The sequence below is a fragment of the Ictalurus punctatus genome, chromosome 7 (assembly GCF_001660625.3).
Source record: "Ictalurus punctatus breed USDA103 chromosome 7, Coco_2.0, whole genome shotgun sequence".
Lineage (NCBI taxonomy): Eukaryota > Metazoa > Chordata > Actinopteri > Siluriformes > Ictaluridae > Ictalurus > Ictalurus punctatus.
Genome location: NC_030422.2, coordinates 3,849,449 through 3,867,665, shown reverse-complemented (window position 1 = coordinate 3,867,665; position 18,217 = coordinate 3,849,449). Strand labels below are relative to the sequence as shown.

Below are 18,217 nucleotides of genomic sequence, written 5' to 3'. Positions count from 1 at the left end.
TAAGAGAACTCTTTGGTTCCATGGTGTCCAAGGGTTTTAACTCTTCCTAACTGGGTAGAACCCAAAAGGTTTTGCTCCAATCAGCATGAAGTTGGGGTGGGGTGTAGCTACGTTCTCAGCCCATGATTTTACTCAGTCCATTGCCTTTGTTGTCACATAATTGCATGCATTCTCTTTTCTTCTTTTTATAGAGTGTATATCAGACTTTTAGTCCCAACTGTTGGTACCTATACCTAATAACTTTCTACTCGATTTTCCTTATTCTCATCTTTCAGAAAATCACTCAAGGAACACACACATACCAAATAAGACATATGCAACTTTGTGGTCACAAGAATGATTATTACAGGGTAATGCATATAAGAAAATAGGAAACTTCAGTTGTCATTCTTGCAGTCTTTGGTCTTTTAGAATATAAGAGGTGTCCTGACGCAGTTGGCATGACCAATGTGATAAAGACCGTGATAAAGAAAGTGAACTGTATAAGAGAACAAAGAGGCTTGCCTGTGTTGATTGTCCTTGGGGCTTGTCTGGGTGAGTCACCCCCCTTTTCCCAAAGGGACAGGGCTTTGATCTTGTAAGCCAGCCACCACGCCTCGGCCAGTGGCCTAGATCAATGAGTTTAAGAGAGGTTTGCTAATCTGTGAGGGATCATCCATTGTTCACAGTACAGTGAGAAGCCAGCAAACGATGTGCTGAAATTGGTTTAACGCCCCAAAGTCTGCACACATTGGCTCATGATTTATGGCTTATATGATGGGTGATCTTATGCTTATCATCTTATGCTTATGATCTTGCGTGTTGAGGTTCTACACCTTGAACTCTGTCTACATTCCTCTAAATAATGTTTTTGTTTTGACACAGAATATGTCAATTATTTCTGTAAAGTGTGCATAAAAGGTTTTTTTGATCATGGGCACTGTACACCCTCTTTGTCCTCATTCACATGACAAAATCGCAAAATCACCTTACTGCTTTAACATAGAGTGCACCTGTCATATCACAGCAAACCAGTGACTACATTTCCCATCCTGCACTGTGGCCTACAAACATGGAGTACACTTCCCACACACGTTCATCTTCTCCGGAATTCTAATCACACACACCTGTTCCAATCTCACACTTACTCACTCCATGCTATAAAAGAGACTTTTTGAACACCATGACTTTGCGAAGTATTGAGTGTTATCACCATACCAAGTGTTCATACCCTGTTGCTTGTTTTGATTCATGTACTTTGATCTTGTTTCTAGTTTCTTGTTCTTAATTCTTGCCTTGCCTCATTTATGCCTGTTTGCAGATCGCCTGACCTATTGCCTGTTTTTGACCATGCTCTTGTCTCATGATTTGGATTTGTCTGCCTGCCTCTCTCAAATAAAAGTCCTTAACTACATTTGCATCCATCCTAATCTCCATTACGTGGAATACATGACAGAATACTTCGCCTAACCATGGATGCAGCAGGAAGACAGAGGAGACATCATGCCAAAGTAGTAAGGAACACCCTACTGAGACTCGACTCTCTTAAGCTTCCTCAATGAGTAGCCACAGATTCCCCAGAGCCATACGATGGATTTTTTGGCTAACCTGAGTATTTTCTCTTTGACTTCCAATTGCATTTTTTGAGCCTGCCACACCCCAAGCCTGACCAGAGGCAGTGACTAGGGTTCATACTCTCCCCGCTCGTTGGCCAAGCCATCCAGTGGGCGGAGCATCTGGCCCATACAGATTCAAAGGGTCTGCACAATGTGACTCAGTTTGTGGGACTATTAATAAAGGAGTTTGGGAGTCCAGAGTACGCCCCCCAACCTGGATGAGTGTTTGGGGAAGGCCTGCCTTATAGATAAACCTGACTTGCCGTTCACCACCTATTATGAACAGGCAAACTGGGTGACCTCCTCCCCAAAGCTCCTGCCTAAGACCCACTATGTGGTCTCAGCAGACGAGCTCCAGCCAGAGGTCAACATGGTGACCTCTTCCCCAGAGCTCCAACCTGAGACCCATGAGGTGGTTGCACCTGCCGAGCTCCAGTCTGAGGTCAATGTGGCCAACTCCTCCCCAGAGCTCAAACATGAAACCCACGAGGAGGTATCATCCCCAGAGCTCCAGCAGGAGACCCACGAGGTTGTCTCATCTGCAGAGCTCCAACATGAAGTCAAGTTCCTGCTAGAGGTCAACAAGGCAACCTCCCATGCCACATTCACGTCCGAGGTAGACAAGGTGACCTCCCATGCCATGTACCTGTCCGAGGTCAAAGGGATGATCTCCCAAGCCACGTTCCTGTCAGAGGTTGACAAAGCAACCTTCCATGCCAAGTTCTAGCTAAAGGTCGACGAGGTGATCTTCCATGCCAAGTTCCAGTCTGAAACCGACATCACGACCAACCAAGTTATGCTCATGCCAGAGTCTGTTGACACGACCAACCAAGTTCGCCTCATGCCTGAAACTGATGTCCTGACCAACCAGGTTCTGCTCACGCCTGAAACCAACGCCTCGACCAACCAAGTTATGCTCACGCCAGAGTCTGTCGACACGACCAACCAAGATTTCGTCATGCCTGAAACCAGTGGCATGACCAACCAGGTTCCGCTCATGCCTGAAGCCGACATCATGACCAACCAGGTTCTGGTCATGCCTGAAACCGATGTCACGACCAACCAAGTTATGCTCACACCATAGTCTGTTGACACAACCAACTAAGTTCTGATCACGCCTGAGTCTGCTGACCTGGACAACGAAGTCCTCATGCCTGAAACCAACATCACGACCAACCAGGTTCTGCTCACGCCTGAAACCGATGTAACGACCAACCAAGTTATGCTCACGCCAGAGTCTGTTGACATGACCAACCAAGTTCACCTCATGCCTGAAACCAACGTCACGACCAACCAAGTTATGCTCATGCTCGAGACTGATGACCACGGCAAACCAGCCCCAGCCTCATGTCTGCTCCTTGAGGAACCTGGTACTTGTCAGACAGTGCCTGCATTTGAACCAGAGGGGCTGTGAAGACTTTTTGTCCAGAAGGCCAGGAACGCCGGGGGGGGGGGGGGGGGGGGGGGGGTGATTTTGGTGGGGGGGTTGTCATATCACAGCAAACCAGTGACTACATTTCCCATCCTGCACTGTGGCCTACAAACATGGCCGCCATGGACTACACTTCCCACACACACACACTTTCACCTTCTCCAGAATTCTAATCACACACACACCTGTTGCCAGTCTCACACTCACTCACTTCACGCTATATAAGAGACTTTTTGAACGCCATGACTTTGCGAAGTATTGGTGTGTTATCACCATACCAAGGGTTTGTACCCTGTTGCTCATTTTTGATTCATGTACTTTGATCTTGTTTCTAGTTTCTTGTTCTCGATTCTTGCCTTGCCTCATTTATGCCTGTTTGCAGATCGCTTCACAGTGTACACTACTCTAGGTTAAAAAAGTCTTTCTTTGTGAGATAGTTCTTAGATATTCCCTATATGTAGATAAATATTTCAGTAGCGTTTGATGATAAGACCTTGTGGTGCTTGCGAAACAAATCATCACTAATGTTATTGCTCATACTTAATTAGTGGTGTTTGCAAAGCAATTATTGCTCATACTTCTCCTTCCATACAAAACTTTGGCATGTATCTTATCCCGCACTGCTTGTACTATGGACATGAATGGAGGCTCAAATTGACCGGTTTATTGAAGAGAGGTGTGCTATGACTTTTATAAGTGAACCGACTTGCCACATTCGAACCGCGGACAAAAAAATTGCAAATTTTTGGTGCATAAAGACAATGGACAATAAAACACTTGTGTAACAGCTCGGATGTCGTTCGGCTGACATGCTCGTATCACATATCCTCCCGTTCATCTTGGGGAGTAGCCCCCTCAAGTATATCATGTTTCGGAATTTTCTCTAGAAATGTCTGGAAAATTGCATTATTCCAGCCTATTGAAAATAATAGGACAAGGTGGACCCCCTCTAACTCCGACACCGTCAGTGACAGAGATATGGATGGCATGTCCAAATGTTCAGCTTGGTCCAGAGAATCAGGAAATCCCATTTGGAAATGGATCCCATGTACATGTCACATGCAATTTCCCAATTTCCCCAATACACATTATTTTATAATGTGAAATAGAATAAGTCTAGGGGAGCACACAGGCAAGCAGAAATATTGGGGTTTTTTTTTAGATTTATCATCTCTACAGGAAATATTCGGCACTTAACTAGTCGCTCATCGTTTTACTCACAGACATGGATCATACCTCAAATCACTCTAAATTCTTGGGAGATGTGTGCAATTACTTTCCTCACGATTCCTATGTATGTTTCATGTGAAATTCCAGATGAAATTTCCCCCATACACACTTATTGAGAAATAAGTAGTAGAACCTAACTGGACATAAACAAACTATTGCAGCCATGTCATACATAAAAATGATCAGCTCAGTGTGCAGTAATGCATTATGGATATTTTAGTGACGTCCATGTTAACCCCCAAAATAAGTGGAATCACTAAACTATCACCAGGGCCATGTGACATATCTAAACACTCAGCTCAATGAGGACAATTGAATTATGGATCTTATAGTGACATCACATGACATCATGTGACGTCACATGCACATTAACCCCCAAAATAAGTGGAATCACAAAACTACCTCAACATAGACATGTGACATATCAAAACACTTAGCTCAATGACGAGAATCCTCAGTATAAGTTCAGACTGTCATTAAGCCTATTGTATTAAAATCTCTCATTAAATACAATCATTACAGATACTGATATGTCAAATTAGTTATGCTTGACCAAACACACACACGTAGCTCCCCTTCTGACCAGAATATGCAGCTGCATGTAGGTGCAAATCTAGATGTTCTTCTTCCACACGGTGGCTTAGTGGTTAGCACGTTCGCCTCACACCTCCAGGGTCTGGGGTTCGAGTTCCGCCGAGGCCCTGTGTGTGCGGAGTTTGCATGTTCTCCCCGTGCTGCGGGGGTTTCCTCTGGGTACTCCGGTTTCTTCCCCCAGTCCAAAGATATGCACGGTAGGCTGATTGGCGTGTCTAAAGTGTCCGTAATGCATGAATGTAAGTGTGTATGTGATTGTGCCCTGTGATGGACTGGCACCCTGTCCAGGGTGTACCCTGCCCTGTGCCCGATGCTCCGTGGGATAGGCTCCAGGTTCTCCGTGACCCTGAAAAGGAGTAAGCGGTAGAAGATCGATGGATGGATGGATGGCTATTCTTCTTCTTCTGGACAAAACTTTGGCATATAACCCGTCCCACAGAGACTGCACTACAGACATGAATGAGGGCTCAAATTGACTGGCTTATTGATGAGAGGTGTGCTATGACTATTATAAGAGATCTGATTTACGCTGTTCGAACTGTGAACAAAAAAAATTACGTTTTTGGCCCGTATAGAATGAACAGGGAATAAAACATGGGTGTCACGGCTCAAAAGACATTCAGCTGCCATACTCATATATCTTAGGGACTAGACCCATCAAGTACACATCGCGTTTCTGAATTTTCTCCAAAAATGTCTGGAAAATGGCGTTATTTTGACCCCATTGAAAATAATAGGAAAATGTGGAGTTCTGATGCTCACATACCCATTGTAGGCATTTTCAGTGGTGGACAGGGGTGGACTAGCCATCATAATTTGGCCCTTGTCAAAGTCAGCCAGATCCTTACACTTGCCCATTTTTTCTGCTTAAAACACATCAACTTTGAGAACTGACTGTTCACTTACTGCCTAATATATCACACCACATTGTAATGAGATAATCAGTGTTATTCACTTCAACTGTCATTGGTTTTAATGTTATGGCTGATCTGTGTAGTTGGTCTCTATTTTACTAGTAAAAAAAGATCATCACAATCCCCAAAACTGAGAAGACATTTTAAACAAAGTTCATAAATATTTTTGCAATTCTACATAATTAACCTTCCATTTTAAAGAACAGCTTTATTTTCCTGTCACTCGTCTGAATCCATAATGTCACTTCATGCTGCTCCTAAAGCTTAAAGCACCAGAGACAAGCATTAGAACTGAACCAAGCTTTTCCTGTATTATTCCACCTCTCTCTTGTACCACCACCCTTATGGTTTTCCCCTCAGTTGAATTGAAATGAGCAGTTTTGACTCAATCAGGTCTTCAAGAAAATGAGAATCGAATAGCATTTAATTAGTAGTGTGATTTGCCCATTTTCTCTTTTCATCCTGCTCTTCTTACTTATGAGGTGACAGCTGTTTTCAGCAATGACGCCTGTTTTTCTCTCTCTTTTGTGTTTCTCAGAACAACTGTGAAATCAAATGATCACTATTCAGAAACTGCCCAGGCCTGACTAACATGAAGAGCCTTCTGAAGTGAATGTGACTTTTGACAAATGAATGATGTTAAACTCCGAGACATCACCAATTTTATAGCTTCAGTGTGTGCAGAGGCTTCAGCGGGAGGTTTAATTGCTGTTGCTTGGTGTGCAGCTGCTCTTTTACTTGAGGTAGACTTGTGCATGTACTTGGCATGGTTTGCTTATACCTACAAGGATTAAGCACTTTAGAAGTCATTTATAAAGATGAATTAAAGTCCTAGTTAAATATCTGAACTCAACTTAAAATGATGCACTCCTCTCCCAATTGATAATCTGTAAGAGCTGATTTATACTTCTGTGAGCATGTCAAGGTGTCATGTATGGACACATGCAAAAACACCACTTAAGGAACAGTGTCACATGAACCACACCATAATTTACAGTAGGAAAGACAGCAAGGAACAGAAACAAAAAGTCTCAGAAGCAGGGCTCTACAGAGCGACCGTTTCACTCGCATTTGCAACTGAAATGTACTTTGTGTGACTGTGAATAAATATACAGGTGCACAGGTGTGAGTGACCTGTTCAGAGTTGTATAATACGATCGGAATAGAAACTACAACTCCAAAATCCATCTACACCGCGCAACAGTTACTTTCACACTGCTTTTCATCTCCTCAGTCAACCGAACAAGTGTGTAAATACTGCAGAGAAGCCATTATGATGAAGAGTAACACTGTACATCATCTGCTTTTCTCAACTTCCCGATCTCACAAATGCCATCTTTTATTGATCACACAAAATGACCTGAACCTGCGACTGTGACCTGCTCGTGTAGCCACAGCGGCCTCGGGCGCCAGTAAATTAATAATAACGATAACGCTACAAGGTGGGTTTAATTCAAACTTCTTTATAAAATAATTCCTCACCAATCATAATCAAGAGTAGCAACTGTTCAGTCTGTAAACATACAGCAAGCTGCCGCTCTCCCACCAACTCTAATAGACAGCGCTTTCACTTCATTTAAACTCACGGTTGCCAGATATCACCAGAAAAGTCAACTCCAGTTTTCATGTTTTGATTTAAATCCCCCAAGTTTTCTCATGCCTACTTGTGCGTTATATTGTGGCACGTTAATGTTACCATCTCTTTAAAAAAACAAAACAAAAACAACATAAACCTCAACTGTGCTCCTAAATTTTAAGACTACGCTCCTAAATTTTTGTAATTAGGATCACAAGTGCTCCTAAAAGAAATTGTTACTGTAGAGCCCTGTTGAGAAGCCAAAAATTTGTTTTGTAAATTGTTGTGGAAAAAAAACTAAACCTTGAGTGATCAATTATAAACCAGTTCTCCCTCAGTATGTTTACATGGACAACAATATTCTGATATTAACCTGATTAAGACAACACTGATTAAAAAACTACCAACGCGATTTTTGATTACCTTAATCCTTCTAAAGTCATACTCGAAGTAAATACAAATCAAATTAAGACATGTGGAGTATTCCTCTTTTAGTCACATTATAGACATGTACACTCCTTAATCACAGTATTAACATTGTGTGGGAGTTTTTGCCGCATTTTGCGACAGGACACACACACACATGGCAGTGGTCAACTGTGTGACGGCAAACAAAAGAGCTTGGCTGCGCCCAAAACAGCATACTTACCTACTATATAGCAGGAGAAATACATGTACAATATACAATCGCCTACTATACAGTAGGCAAGTATGCGGTTTTGGACGCAGTCCATGGCTTCAAGCAGTCGTCTATTTGAATGTTGATAAATTTACTGTGAATTACTGTGTAACCTGTGTAAGGGTTACCCTTTTTCCTTTGTTTCTCTATTGACACAGGTCAGTCTAAATCAGTGATAGCAGTCAAACTGACAATTATTCAGGAAGTCTAGCTGACTTCTCTACCATTAAACCCTATAACTCTTGTAACTGCTCATGCTGAGTCTCAATTATCTCCTTTTGAAATCATAATGGGCAAACCGGTTCCAACCTCATGGACTAAAGCTAACCCTGGTGTTTCTTTTACTGGAGACCTGGACGTGATTTTCAGCAATGACACTCAAGCATTAATTGAACAATGTGCATGGTAATGTGTTTGCTTCTCTCCCTTTACCTGCAGAGAAACCTACTCCCCTTTCCCCCAGGTGATACAGTACAAGAAATGCCTCAACCCCAGGAAGGATGGAAAAGCTGCCTTTAGACCTCACACAACGGTAATAGCAGTCACTGGCACATCCGTACTCACTGACTCTCAACCCCAGTGGACTCACGCCAATAGACAGAAACGGTGTCTGACCAGAAACAGTTCACTAGTGAAAGAAGAAAATTCTCAATCAAGCAGCCCTTAAGGAGGCCTCTCCTCATTTCTCCTTAACCTATGCACATATAGATTTTATCGTATTAGTCTTGAAAACACATACATGTATAAACAATGACTCATACTCTGTCTGGAGCGAGGATGTAAATGGTGGGAGCTGCTGTAGGCTCATGGATCCCTGGGCGTTCCTTGATGCTAATTTGGAGTGTGTGTGTCTGTGTGTGTGTGTGTGTGTGTGTGTGTGTGTGTGTGTGTGTGTGTGTGTGTGCGCGCATGTCCCATTGGTACCAAAGAGGGCAAGTTTAAGTGAACACTCTCCTCTCCCTTCTGTTTCCTATTGGCACCTTTTTTCTTTGTTTCTCTGTTGACTCAGGCGCAGATGGATAAAGCCCCTAACTTGTGCAGTCCTTTGTCCCCTCTCATTTTGCGCATTTACATTACATACATTTACATATGTTCCTGTTTCATGCAAATATGGCCTTCCACCTAGTCAATCAGTAGTTATCTCATTGTCTCTGTTGTGTGTCAAGCATGATATAGACTCTGCCTTTCTTGGAATAAAGATCTTGTCATTTGAACTTTGTGTGTCTGTGTGTCATTTGGCAAACTCTCCCAAATGCTTGTTGTGGGAAGCATGTAGCGAGGCGAGGGCGCAATCTTTCTTGTGTATTTTCACTTTCTCTCTTCTTCAGAATCGTAACCCGGAGATTCAAATCCTAACATATGCATATCATGACAAATAATTAACTGCACTTGAAGCTTCCGTAAAAAACAGATTAACAGACTTAAACAGATTAAGTACTAAAAATGTTTTTTTCAACTGTTTGACAAATTGTATACGGTACCATAACAAAGACAAACTGTCTGTCGATACGTGAAATTCTGGAGGGAACGTCAGACGGCGTGGCACGGTGACGTAAAGACGTGTACTGTTAATCGATCTATGTTCTATAACACTTAAAACAAGGAACATGAAATGAGTATTCTAAAAGCAGCTCATGTAAACAACTTAATCACAATATTGTCTTATTCAGAGTAAGGTCAATAATTAGATTACTGCTGTCCATGTAAACGTAGTCACTGAAAGAATATCTGAAGCCTTTTCACTAACTGTATTCAGTAGTATTTTAAAAGTATTTTAACTAATGTTTAAATCCACACTATCAATCAGGGAATGATGGATGCTTTAGACTTTCTTTTCGTGAGTTGCTGTGGCTGACATCATGATCTATTCTGTGTTTATTATGTGAATATTAGAAGAAAAAAGAAAGTATGCAATCCTGCAGGATTAAAATGGCTATTATAATGAGCTATAGTAAGTATAAAGCCTCTTACTTTATATCCACACATGTGACAATACCAGTGTTCTGTAAAGAAATCCATCACTGATTCTTAAGATAAGGGACAAAATATGTTTTAGAAGTTAGTTTATATTTTCTATACATTAATTAGAAATTGATATATTTGTAGATAAATGTAACATGTTTTTATGAAAATGCTTTTTTCTAAAAATTGCCATTTATTCACTTAATTAATGTCAACTCCAGCAGACACATTGAAAAGCATGCTATTTTAATTTCATCCATCCAACAAGAATGTCCATCCATATAATGTCCATCCACATACACACTCACACACCCATTCATACATTACGGACACTTTGGACATGCCAATCAGCCTACCATGCATGTCTTTGGACTGGGGGAGGAAACCGGAGTACCCGGAGGAAACCCCCGCAGCACGGGGAGAACATGCAAACTCCACACACACAGGGCCACAGTGGGAATCTAACCCCCGATGCTGGAGGAGAGGATTTTTTTCTGTTTACACACTTATGAAAAATCCAATTCCTAAAATCCTTAATTCTCTACTATCCTGTTTAATATTAAGCATATATAACCAGTGTTCTCAGGCAAACAAGACATCATATCATGTAGTTCAGTTAGTGTTTTAATTATTAACACAATAAATTGAAACAAAAAATAAAATATTTATTTCGAAATGAACAAAAACCTTCATCTGACGGTGATGTCAAATAACTGAGTTGAAAAAAAGAACCAACTGAGGATACAACAGATTAAGTACTAAAAATATTTTTTTTCAATTTCTTTTAATTAAATAATTTAATTTTGTAATTTTATTATAATTGGGTTCCAGAATCCTTCCAGTGGTTTTCTCTTCGTCTCTGGTCGATGGGCCAAAGGAATTTTATTGTCCTTTTATGCAACGTTATTAGGAGAATGTTGCCATTTACACAGTTGTACATAGTACCTGTGTACTCATGCAATATACCATCGGAAAGCTAAGAATATTGTGATTTGATGGTTATAAACAGTTTATAAACAAATACAAACAGCACCAACTTGCCTTTGAAGCCAGATAGCAGTCCACTGAACAATACCATCCTGACAAAAACAGTGTTGTTACACTTCCAAAGGTCCAAACAATCTAATTATGCAAAAATATTTAGTCCAAAACATATTTTACATCAATAAATCCACAAGAACTGCTGCAGCATTGTTCCAAATCATCTTCTTATCTCTGCAGAGTGTGAGTGAACACACCTAAATGCCAGAACTCAAAATGCCCCCTCCCCTCAATCTTTTGTAGATTCCTAGACATGTGATATCATTATTATAAGAAAAATCAACAGTAGCAACCTTTTTATCCAAGTTATGTGTACAATGGGCCCTTTGGAGTCTCCAAAAGGTTTTGGTAGAAAAATGTATTGACATATCATTATAAAAACATGTGTAAAAAATGTATAAAATTTTTATTTGGTTTTGTTATCAAATTTGAACTTGAACTAGGAAAGGCTTCATACTGTGGTTCAATTGTGTTTTCAAGCTAATGGCTCCCAGCTGTAGGCATCTGTAGGCCTCTATATGCAAAAAAAAAAACAAACAAACAAAAAAAAAACAGGCAGAAAAAACCCAGATCAGGCCAAGGGAAAAATCCCTTCTGTTTCAGTGTTTCAAACCTCTATTACTCAATGCCAGTAGCACTTACAGTGATTCTGACTTCTGGGGATAAAACTTCAGTGTCCCCTTTCAAAGGAGACAAAACAATGCATGTACTCCAGATGGTTAAAGAACAGCTTTAATTTTACTTTGGGTATGCCTTGGATAGGTGTTTTAGGCTAATTTTACTGAAACTTCATGGGAAAAAATAAGGTAGTTTTGAATTTGATGGCTGCAACATGTCTCAAAAAATTTGGGACTGGGGCAACAAATGGATGGAAGTAAGTGTTACTAAAAAGAAACAGCTGGAGGAGCATTTTGCAACTAATTAGGTTAATTGGAAACAGGTCAGTAACATGATTGGGTATAAAAAGAGTATTTTAGGGTAGCAGTCTCTCAGTACCCTAGGGGTAAGTCTATTTGTTGCTCTAAAACCTGTATATACACAATGTCCCAGCCTTTTTGCAAGTGGGTTTTACAACTTGTTTTTAAACAGATTACACTTTCAAAAAGCAGTTTGAGAGCATGAGCATGTCCCCAGACTATAGAAGACAGGAAGTACTGGATGCATAAGGGAAATTTCATACTGTAATTAACTCATTGCTTAAAACTTTACTGTTTACATTTGAAATGTATTTGGAACAAGGTTACTCTGAAACCTTTGATAAAATACACAAAAGTAATATCTCCATGTCTCATCATGTAATTTCTGAGTAGGCATCACGCACTTTCCCGCCAACCAGTCTGCCTTTCCCTTGAAGGGAAAGGTTTAAGTTCCCAAGTTTATGGAGACCACTACTTCTGGTACATTATAGGATTTTGTGACTGCACTTGGTATTTTCCAGTATGGTTTTGGATGAGATCACATAAAGGTGTACTCTAAAACAGTGGTCTAACTAAGCAATATTGTACCAGCAAGAGTGTGGTTATACTGAATATTGGTATAGCTCTGATTTGGCCCTAGGTAGTATGCAGTATAAGCACATGATTGTGTGTGGTATTGCTTTTATACAACAGTTCTATAAACAAGAAATGAATACAGAGTATAGAGTAAGTATAAGGAATATAGAGTAAGTTAAATTTAGGACACAATATGGCCAAATGTCCTGTTTATTTTATTATTGTTCCGCTAGAGGAAATAGATACTAATGAAGCCGCACTCACTTTATAGCATGTCGGCTAGCTACCTAGCTAGCTCACATTGATTTGTACAATCCCATTGAATGTGCTTCCAGGAAAATTTACATCCCTTCTTCCTTTTCATCTTCATCTGCCGAGCTTTCATATTTTAAGACAAAAGTATTCTTTGCTGTCCCTATCACTACTGTAGTGACTGTTTTGAACTAGGGAGTGGGATTTTATGTGGTGATCACAGACAAGTTTATTTAATTAACTGTTGTATAAAAAGTCAATACTAAGCTGTTTCAGACAGTGTTTAAATGTGCCTAAGTAATTATTTCCCCTGTGTTTCTGGATTGTTAGTAAGTTTGGTGGTTTTATTGTAATATGTCCTTTGAGTATGCTACATTGAGAACTATGGGTGTTTCTTTACTACTGCAGATCTACATGTAGAACTGAAAGCAGTCAATAAACAATCACTCACTGCACAATTTGCACTTGAGTAAACTAACTAACTGTACTATGCTTGGATGAAGCAAGGCAGGGCAGTTTATAACTTGGTTTTTTGAAATGTCAATTCATGTTCTCAAAAATACCTAAGCAATAGTTATTAAACCACCATGTTATTATTATGAAGTTGGATAAGTTTTTTTTTTTTTATCTATACAAAAAAGACAAAAAACAAACAAAAAAAACTAAAACAAACAAACAAATATATATTTGTAATATTAATATGGATATAATCCAAAATGGATTAAATTCATTATTTTCCTCAAAATTCTACAAACAATAACCCATAATGACAATATGAAAGAAAATTTGTTTGAAATCTTTACAAATTTATTAAAAATAAAAAAACAAAAAAAGCACATGTACATAAGTATTCACAGCCTTTGCTCAATACTTTGCTGAAGCAGCTTTGGCACCAATTACAGCCTCAAATCTTTTTGAGTATGATGCTACAAGCTTGGCACACCTATTTTTGGGCAGTTTCTTCCATTCTTCTTTGCAGGGCCTCTCAAGCTCCATCAGGTTGGATGGGGAGCGTCGGTGCACTGCCATTTTCCAGAGATGTTCAATTGGGTTCAAGTCTGGGCTCTGGTTGGGCCGCTCAAGGACATTCACAGAGTTGTGCTGTAGCCACTCCTTTGTTATCTTGGCTGTGTGCTTAGGGTCGTTGTCCTGTTGGAAGATGAACCTTCGCCCCAGTCTGCGGTCCAGAACACTCTGGAGCAGGTTTTCATCAAGGATGTCTCTGTACATTGCTGCATTCATCTTTCCCTCGATCCTGACTAGTCTCCCAGTTCCTGCCACTGAAAAACATCCCCACAGCATGATGATGCCACCACCATGCTTCACTGTAGGGATGGTATTGGCCAGGTGATGAGTGGTGCCTGGTTTCCTCCAGACATGACGCTTGCCATTCAGGCCAAAGAGTTCAATCTTTGTTCAATCTTTGGTCTGAGAGTCATTCAGGTGCCTTTTGGCAAACTCCAGGCGGGCTGTCATGTGCCTTTAACTGAGGAGTGACTTCCGTCTGGCCACTCTACCATACAGGCCTGATTGATGGAGTTCTGCAGAGATGGTTGTTGTTCTGGAAGGTTCTCCTCTCTCCACAGAGACACGCTGGAGCTCTGTCAGACTCCCTGACTAAGGCCCTTCTCCCCGATCGCTCAGTTTGGCCGGGCCGGCCAGCTCTAGGAAGAGTCCTGCTGGTTTCAGACTTCTTCCATTTACGGATGATGGAGGCCACTGTGCTCATTGGGACCTTCAATGCTGCAGAAATGTTTCTGTACCCTTCCCCAGACCTGTGCCTTGATACAATCCTGTCTCGGAGGTCTACAGACAATTCCTTGGACTTCATAGCTTGGTTTGTGCTCTGACATGCATTGTTAACTGTGGGACCTTATATAGACAGGTGTGTGCCTTTCCAAATAATGTCCAATCAACTGAATTTACCACAGGTGGACTCCAATCAAGTTGTAGAAACATCTCAAGGAAGATCAGTGGAAACAGGATGCACCTGAGCTCAATTTTGAGTGTCATGGCAAAGGATGTGAATACTTATGTACATGTGCTTTTATTTATTTATTTATTTTTAATAAATTTGCAACGATTTCAAACAAACTTCTTTGAAGTTGTCATTATGGGGTATTGTTTGTAGAATTTTGAGGAAAATAATGAATTTAATCTATTTTGGAATAAGGCTGTAACATAACAAAATGTGGAAAAAGTGAAGTGCTATGAATACTTTCTGGATGCACTGTGTATGTGTGTGTGTGTGTGTGTGTGTGTGTGTGTGTATATGTATATATATATATGTATATATGTATATATTATATGTATGTACTTAAGAACACACTTCTCTTAGGGGCTATAATACTCTGACTGTTTTCAATGCAGGAAATTTGGTAAACAGCACCCACCTGAAGCACACTCGTCTCCCATGTAGCCCTCCTGGCACACACAGAATCCAGCTTTACATTCTCCCTTGTGGCTGCAGTTGTTAGCGCAGGAGATACGTGAGCAATCTTCACCTAGGAATCCCAGCCTGCACTGGCAAGTTCCATTGACACAAAGCCCCTGCTCAGAGCAGTCATTCAGGCATCTGTTCAGGGAGCAATCATCTCCGGAGTAAGCCTCCTCACACTCACATTCTCCAGCAATACATAAACCCTGGCCTGAGCAGTCACCAGGGCACCTAGGCTCTGAGCAGTTTTCTCCACTGAAGTCACTGTCACACACACACTCGCCTTCAACACAAACACCCTGGCCAGAGCAGTTCCCCAGACATTGTGGTTCTGAGCAGTTCTTCCCCATCCAGCCTTCATCACACACACAGCCACAAACATCCATGCTGAAGGTGCCATGGCCACTGCAGTGAGGGCTAAAATCCAGCCGGCCTAGGAAGAAAATAATTGTTTTTTTAAACATGATATGGGAGATTTTTGAAGCAACATGTTAGAAATTATCATCAAACCATAATTTGAAAGAATATTTTTAGTAGGATGCTGTTTATTCTTCCACTACAGTTCCAAAGACTTAACATGTCAGCTCATTTATACACCAAGAAAACAGGACATGACATTAATTTGAAATATTCTTTGTCCATAATTTTGCCACATACAGTACATTATTTAATGTGAGGTGAGTCACAGTCTTAAGCAGTTCTTGGCATGTGCATTTTAAGAAATGGACATTTGAAATTGTAATAATAATAATAATAATAAACTATATTTTATAGAGCACCTTTAAAAGCAGCGTCTCAAGGCGCTGTACACAAAATAAGCAGTACACAGAAAACCAATAAAATAAAAGTAGACATCATCAAGCAAATAATAGTTTACAAAAGTATGTCTTCAGTTGAACTTTAATTATGTTAAAGGTCTGAGCTTCCCCAAGTTCGAGAGGGAGAGAGTTAAAAAGGGTAGGAAGCATAGAAGGAAAAAGCCCAGTCACCCACAGATTTTACGTCCACAGATTAGACCGTGAGGAGCGCAGTCTCCGATTTGGGGTGTACAGGATTAACAAAGCAGATAAGTACTGAGGAGCCAAGCCATGTAATGCTTTGTCTGTCACCATCATAATTTTAAAATTATAAAATGAAACCTGACATGAAACCTGACTGGGAGCCAGTGTAAGGACTCCAGAACAGGAGTTATATGATTGCATGTCCTGGTCCCAGTCAGGATCCTGGCAGCAGAGTTTTGTACATATTATAGCTTATTAAGGGTGGGTTTAGAAACTCCAGCTAAAAGGTCATTATAGTAATCTATTCGAGTGACAATGAATGAGTTTATCAGCTTTTCAGTAACAGGGAAATTTAGCATAGGGTGCAGTCTTGCTATATTTCTGAGATGAAAAAAGGATGCTTTAACAGTGCTTTTGTACAAAAGCATCAAACATGAGACTGGTATCAAAAATTACTCCAAGGTTCCTCATTTTACTTTGATTCTCTAGAATCAAGCAATCAACAAACAGAGACAGTGGACCAGCTTTGAGAATTTGATGACGGGAACCTATAAGCATTATTTCAGTTTTATCGCTATTAATTTTTTTATTATTCATACATGTTTTTATTTCCTTTTTATCTCAGAATTACGGTCAGAAAGAAAACAAACATTAAGGTTTTCCCCAGAAATAATAATTAATACACTGACTGAAATTAAGTCTGATTCATGAAGTTTCATGTAGGAAAATGTCATTTTAGAGTTGTTCCTCCATTATTGCAAATTTAAAATGGATCATTCTGATCCAAACAGAGTGAGGATTAGATAAATATTTGTACATTTTTCACGTCAAATACTTTCACTATGTATCTTGTTTTGTTTACTTGGGTGAAAATTAACAATTGTCCCCAGATTCCTTTTCAAGCTTGGAAAAATGTGTGAAAATTTATTCTAGAATTTCTAAAGATCAACTAAATTATATTAAAGAAATAAACAATACATGTATCATGGACTCACCGAGGACCAAGTTATCTCCACAGCAAGCACCGCTACATTGTGCTCTTAGCAGTGAAACTTCTCTCTCCAGCATCTCTATGCGACTGGCTAGCTGCTGGAGCATGGCTGAAGCTGGGCATGAACACGTTGCCTTGGGGATGTTGATGCGGTGAGTGAAAGTCACCTGGCTGTCTGAGTCCATTGATTGCTCCTCATACTCGTCAACCGATTTATCACTCCCTGTGATATCACTCCCTTTTGAGTCCAGATCCACTGAGCACAGGGACTCTAGTGGAACATTAATGTTGTACACATGGTTGAAAATCATGGGCTGGCTCTGACTGTTGTTGTTGCCACTACCATCTGTGGCATGACGTTTGATCCTGGCTGTCCATACTATTTTATCCTCCTGGGCTGGCACAGCATTAACACTGAAGAACAGCAATGCCAGGCTCATCAGAGAACACAATGCCATTATGGACCCACACATCATGGCTCTGGGTCTAAAAGGCATAAAGAAAAAAGAAAATGCTAATTTAGTCTGTCATTGGAAACGATTTCAGAAAAGGACAGTGGCCAGTGTCAGATGGTGATTCCCTAGGGTTATGGGATTGTTCAGTAAGCAGGGCCAATATGTAGTCTATAAAGCTTCTAAAACTTACTCTTAAAATTGTCTTAGAAGTTTACTTAAGACAGAAAAAAATCTTAGTTAAAAGTGACTAAAATGTTCTACAGAGCTGTTGTATAAAGCAACACTTAATGGGGATTCAGAAGTAAATGCTGTATGACAATGGCATAATAGAGTACAACCTAATAGAAGTGCACAAGTAGTAGAATATTTTATATGTATGTATGTATGTATGTATGTATGTATGTATGTATGTATGTATGTATGTATGTGTGTGTGTGTATGTGTGTATGTGTGTATATATATATCTATACACACACACACAGAGTTGTGCCCAGAAGTTTGTATACCCCTTGCAGAATCTGCTAAATCTTAATACTGTTAACAAAATAAGATGGATCATAAAAAT

The 18,217-nt window shown here is 40.2% G+C and overlaps 1 protein-coding gene across 1 annotated transcript in view; it reads right to left on the bottom strand.

Annotated features, from left to right (window-relative positions):
* tnr (tenascin R (restrictin, janusin)) overlaps window positions 1-17,678 on the bottom strand; it is a 69,020-nt gene extending 51,342 nt beyond the window's left edge. The window contains exons 1-2 of the mRNA XM_047156613.2: window positions 17,202-17,678; window positions 15,162-15,638 (exon numbers count right to left, since the gene is read on the bottom strand). Coding sequence (XP_047012569.1) covers window positions 15,162-15,638; window positions 17,202-17,673 — 949 coding nt within the window. The 5' untranslated portion in view covers window positions 17,674-17,678. The remainder of the gene's footprint in view (window positions 1-15,161; window positions 15,639-17,201) is intronic.
* Between the last annotated feature and the right edge of the window lie 539 nt (window positions 17,679-18,217).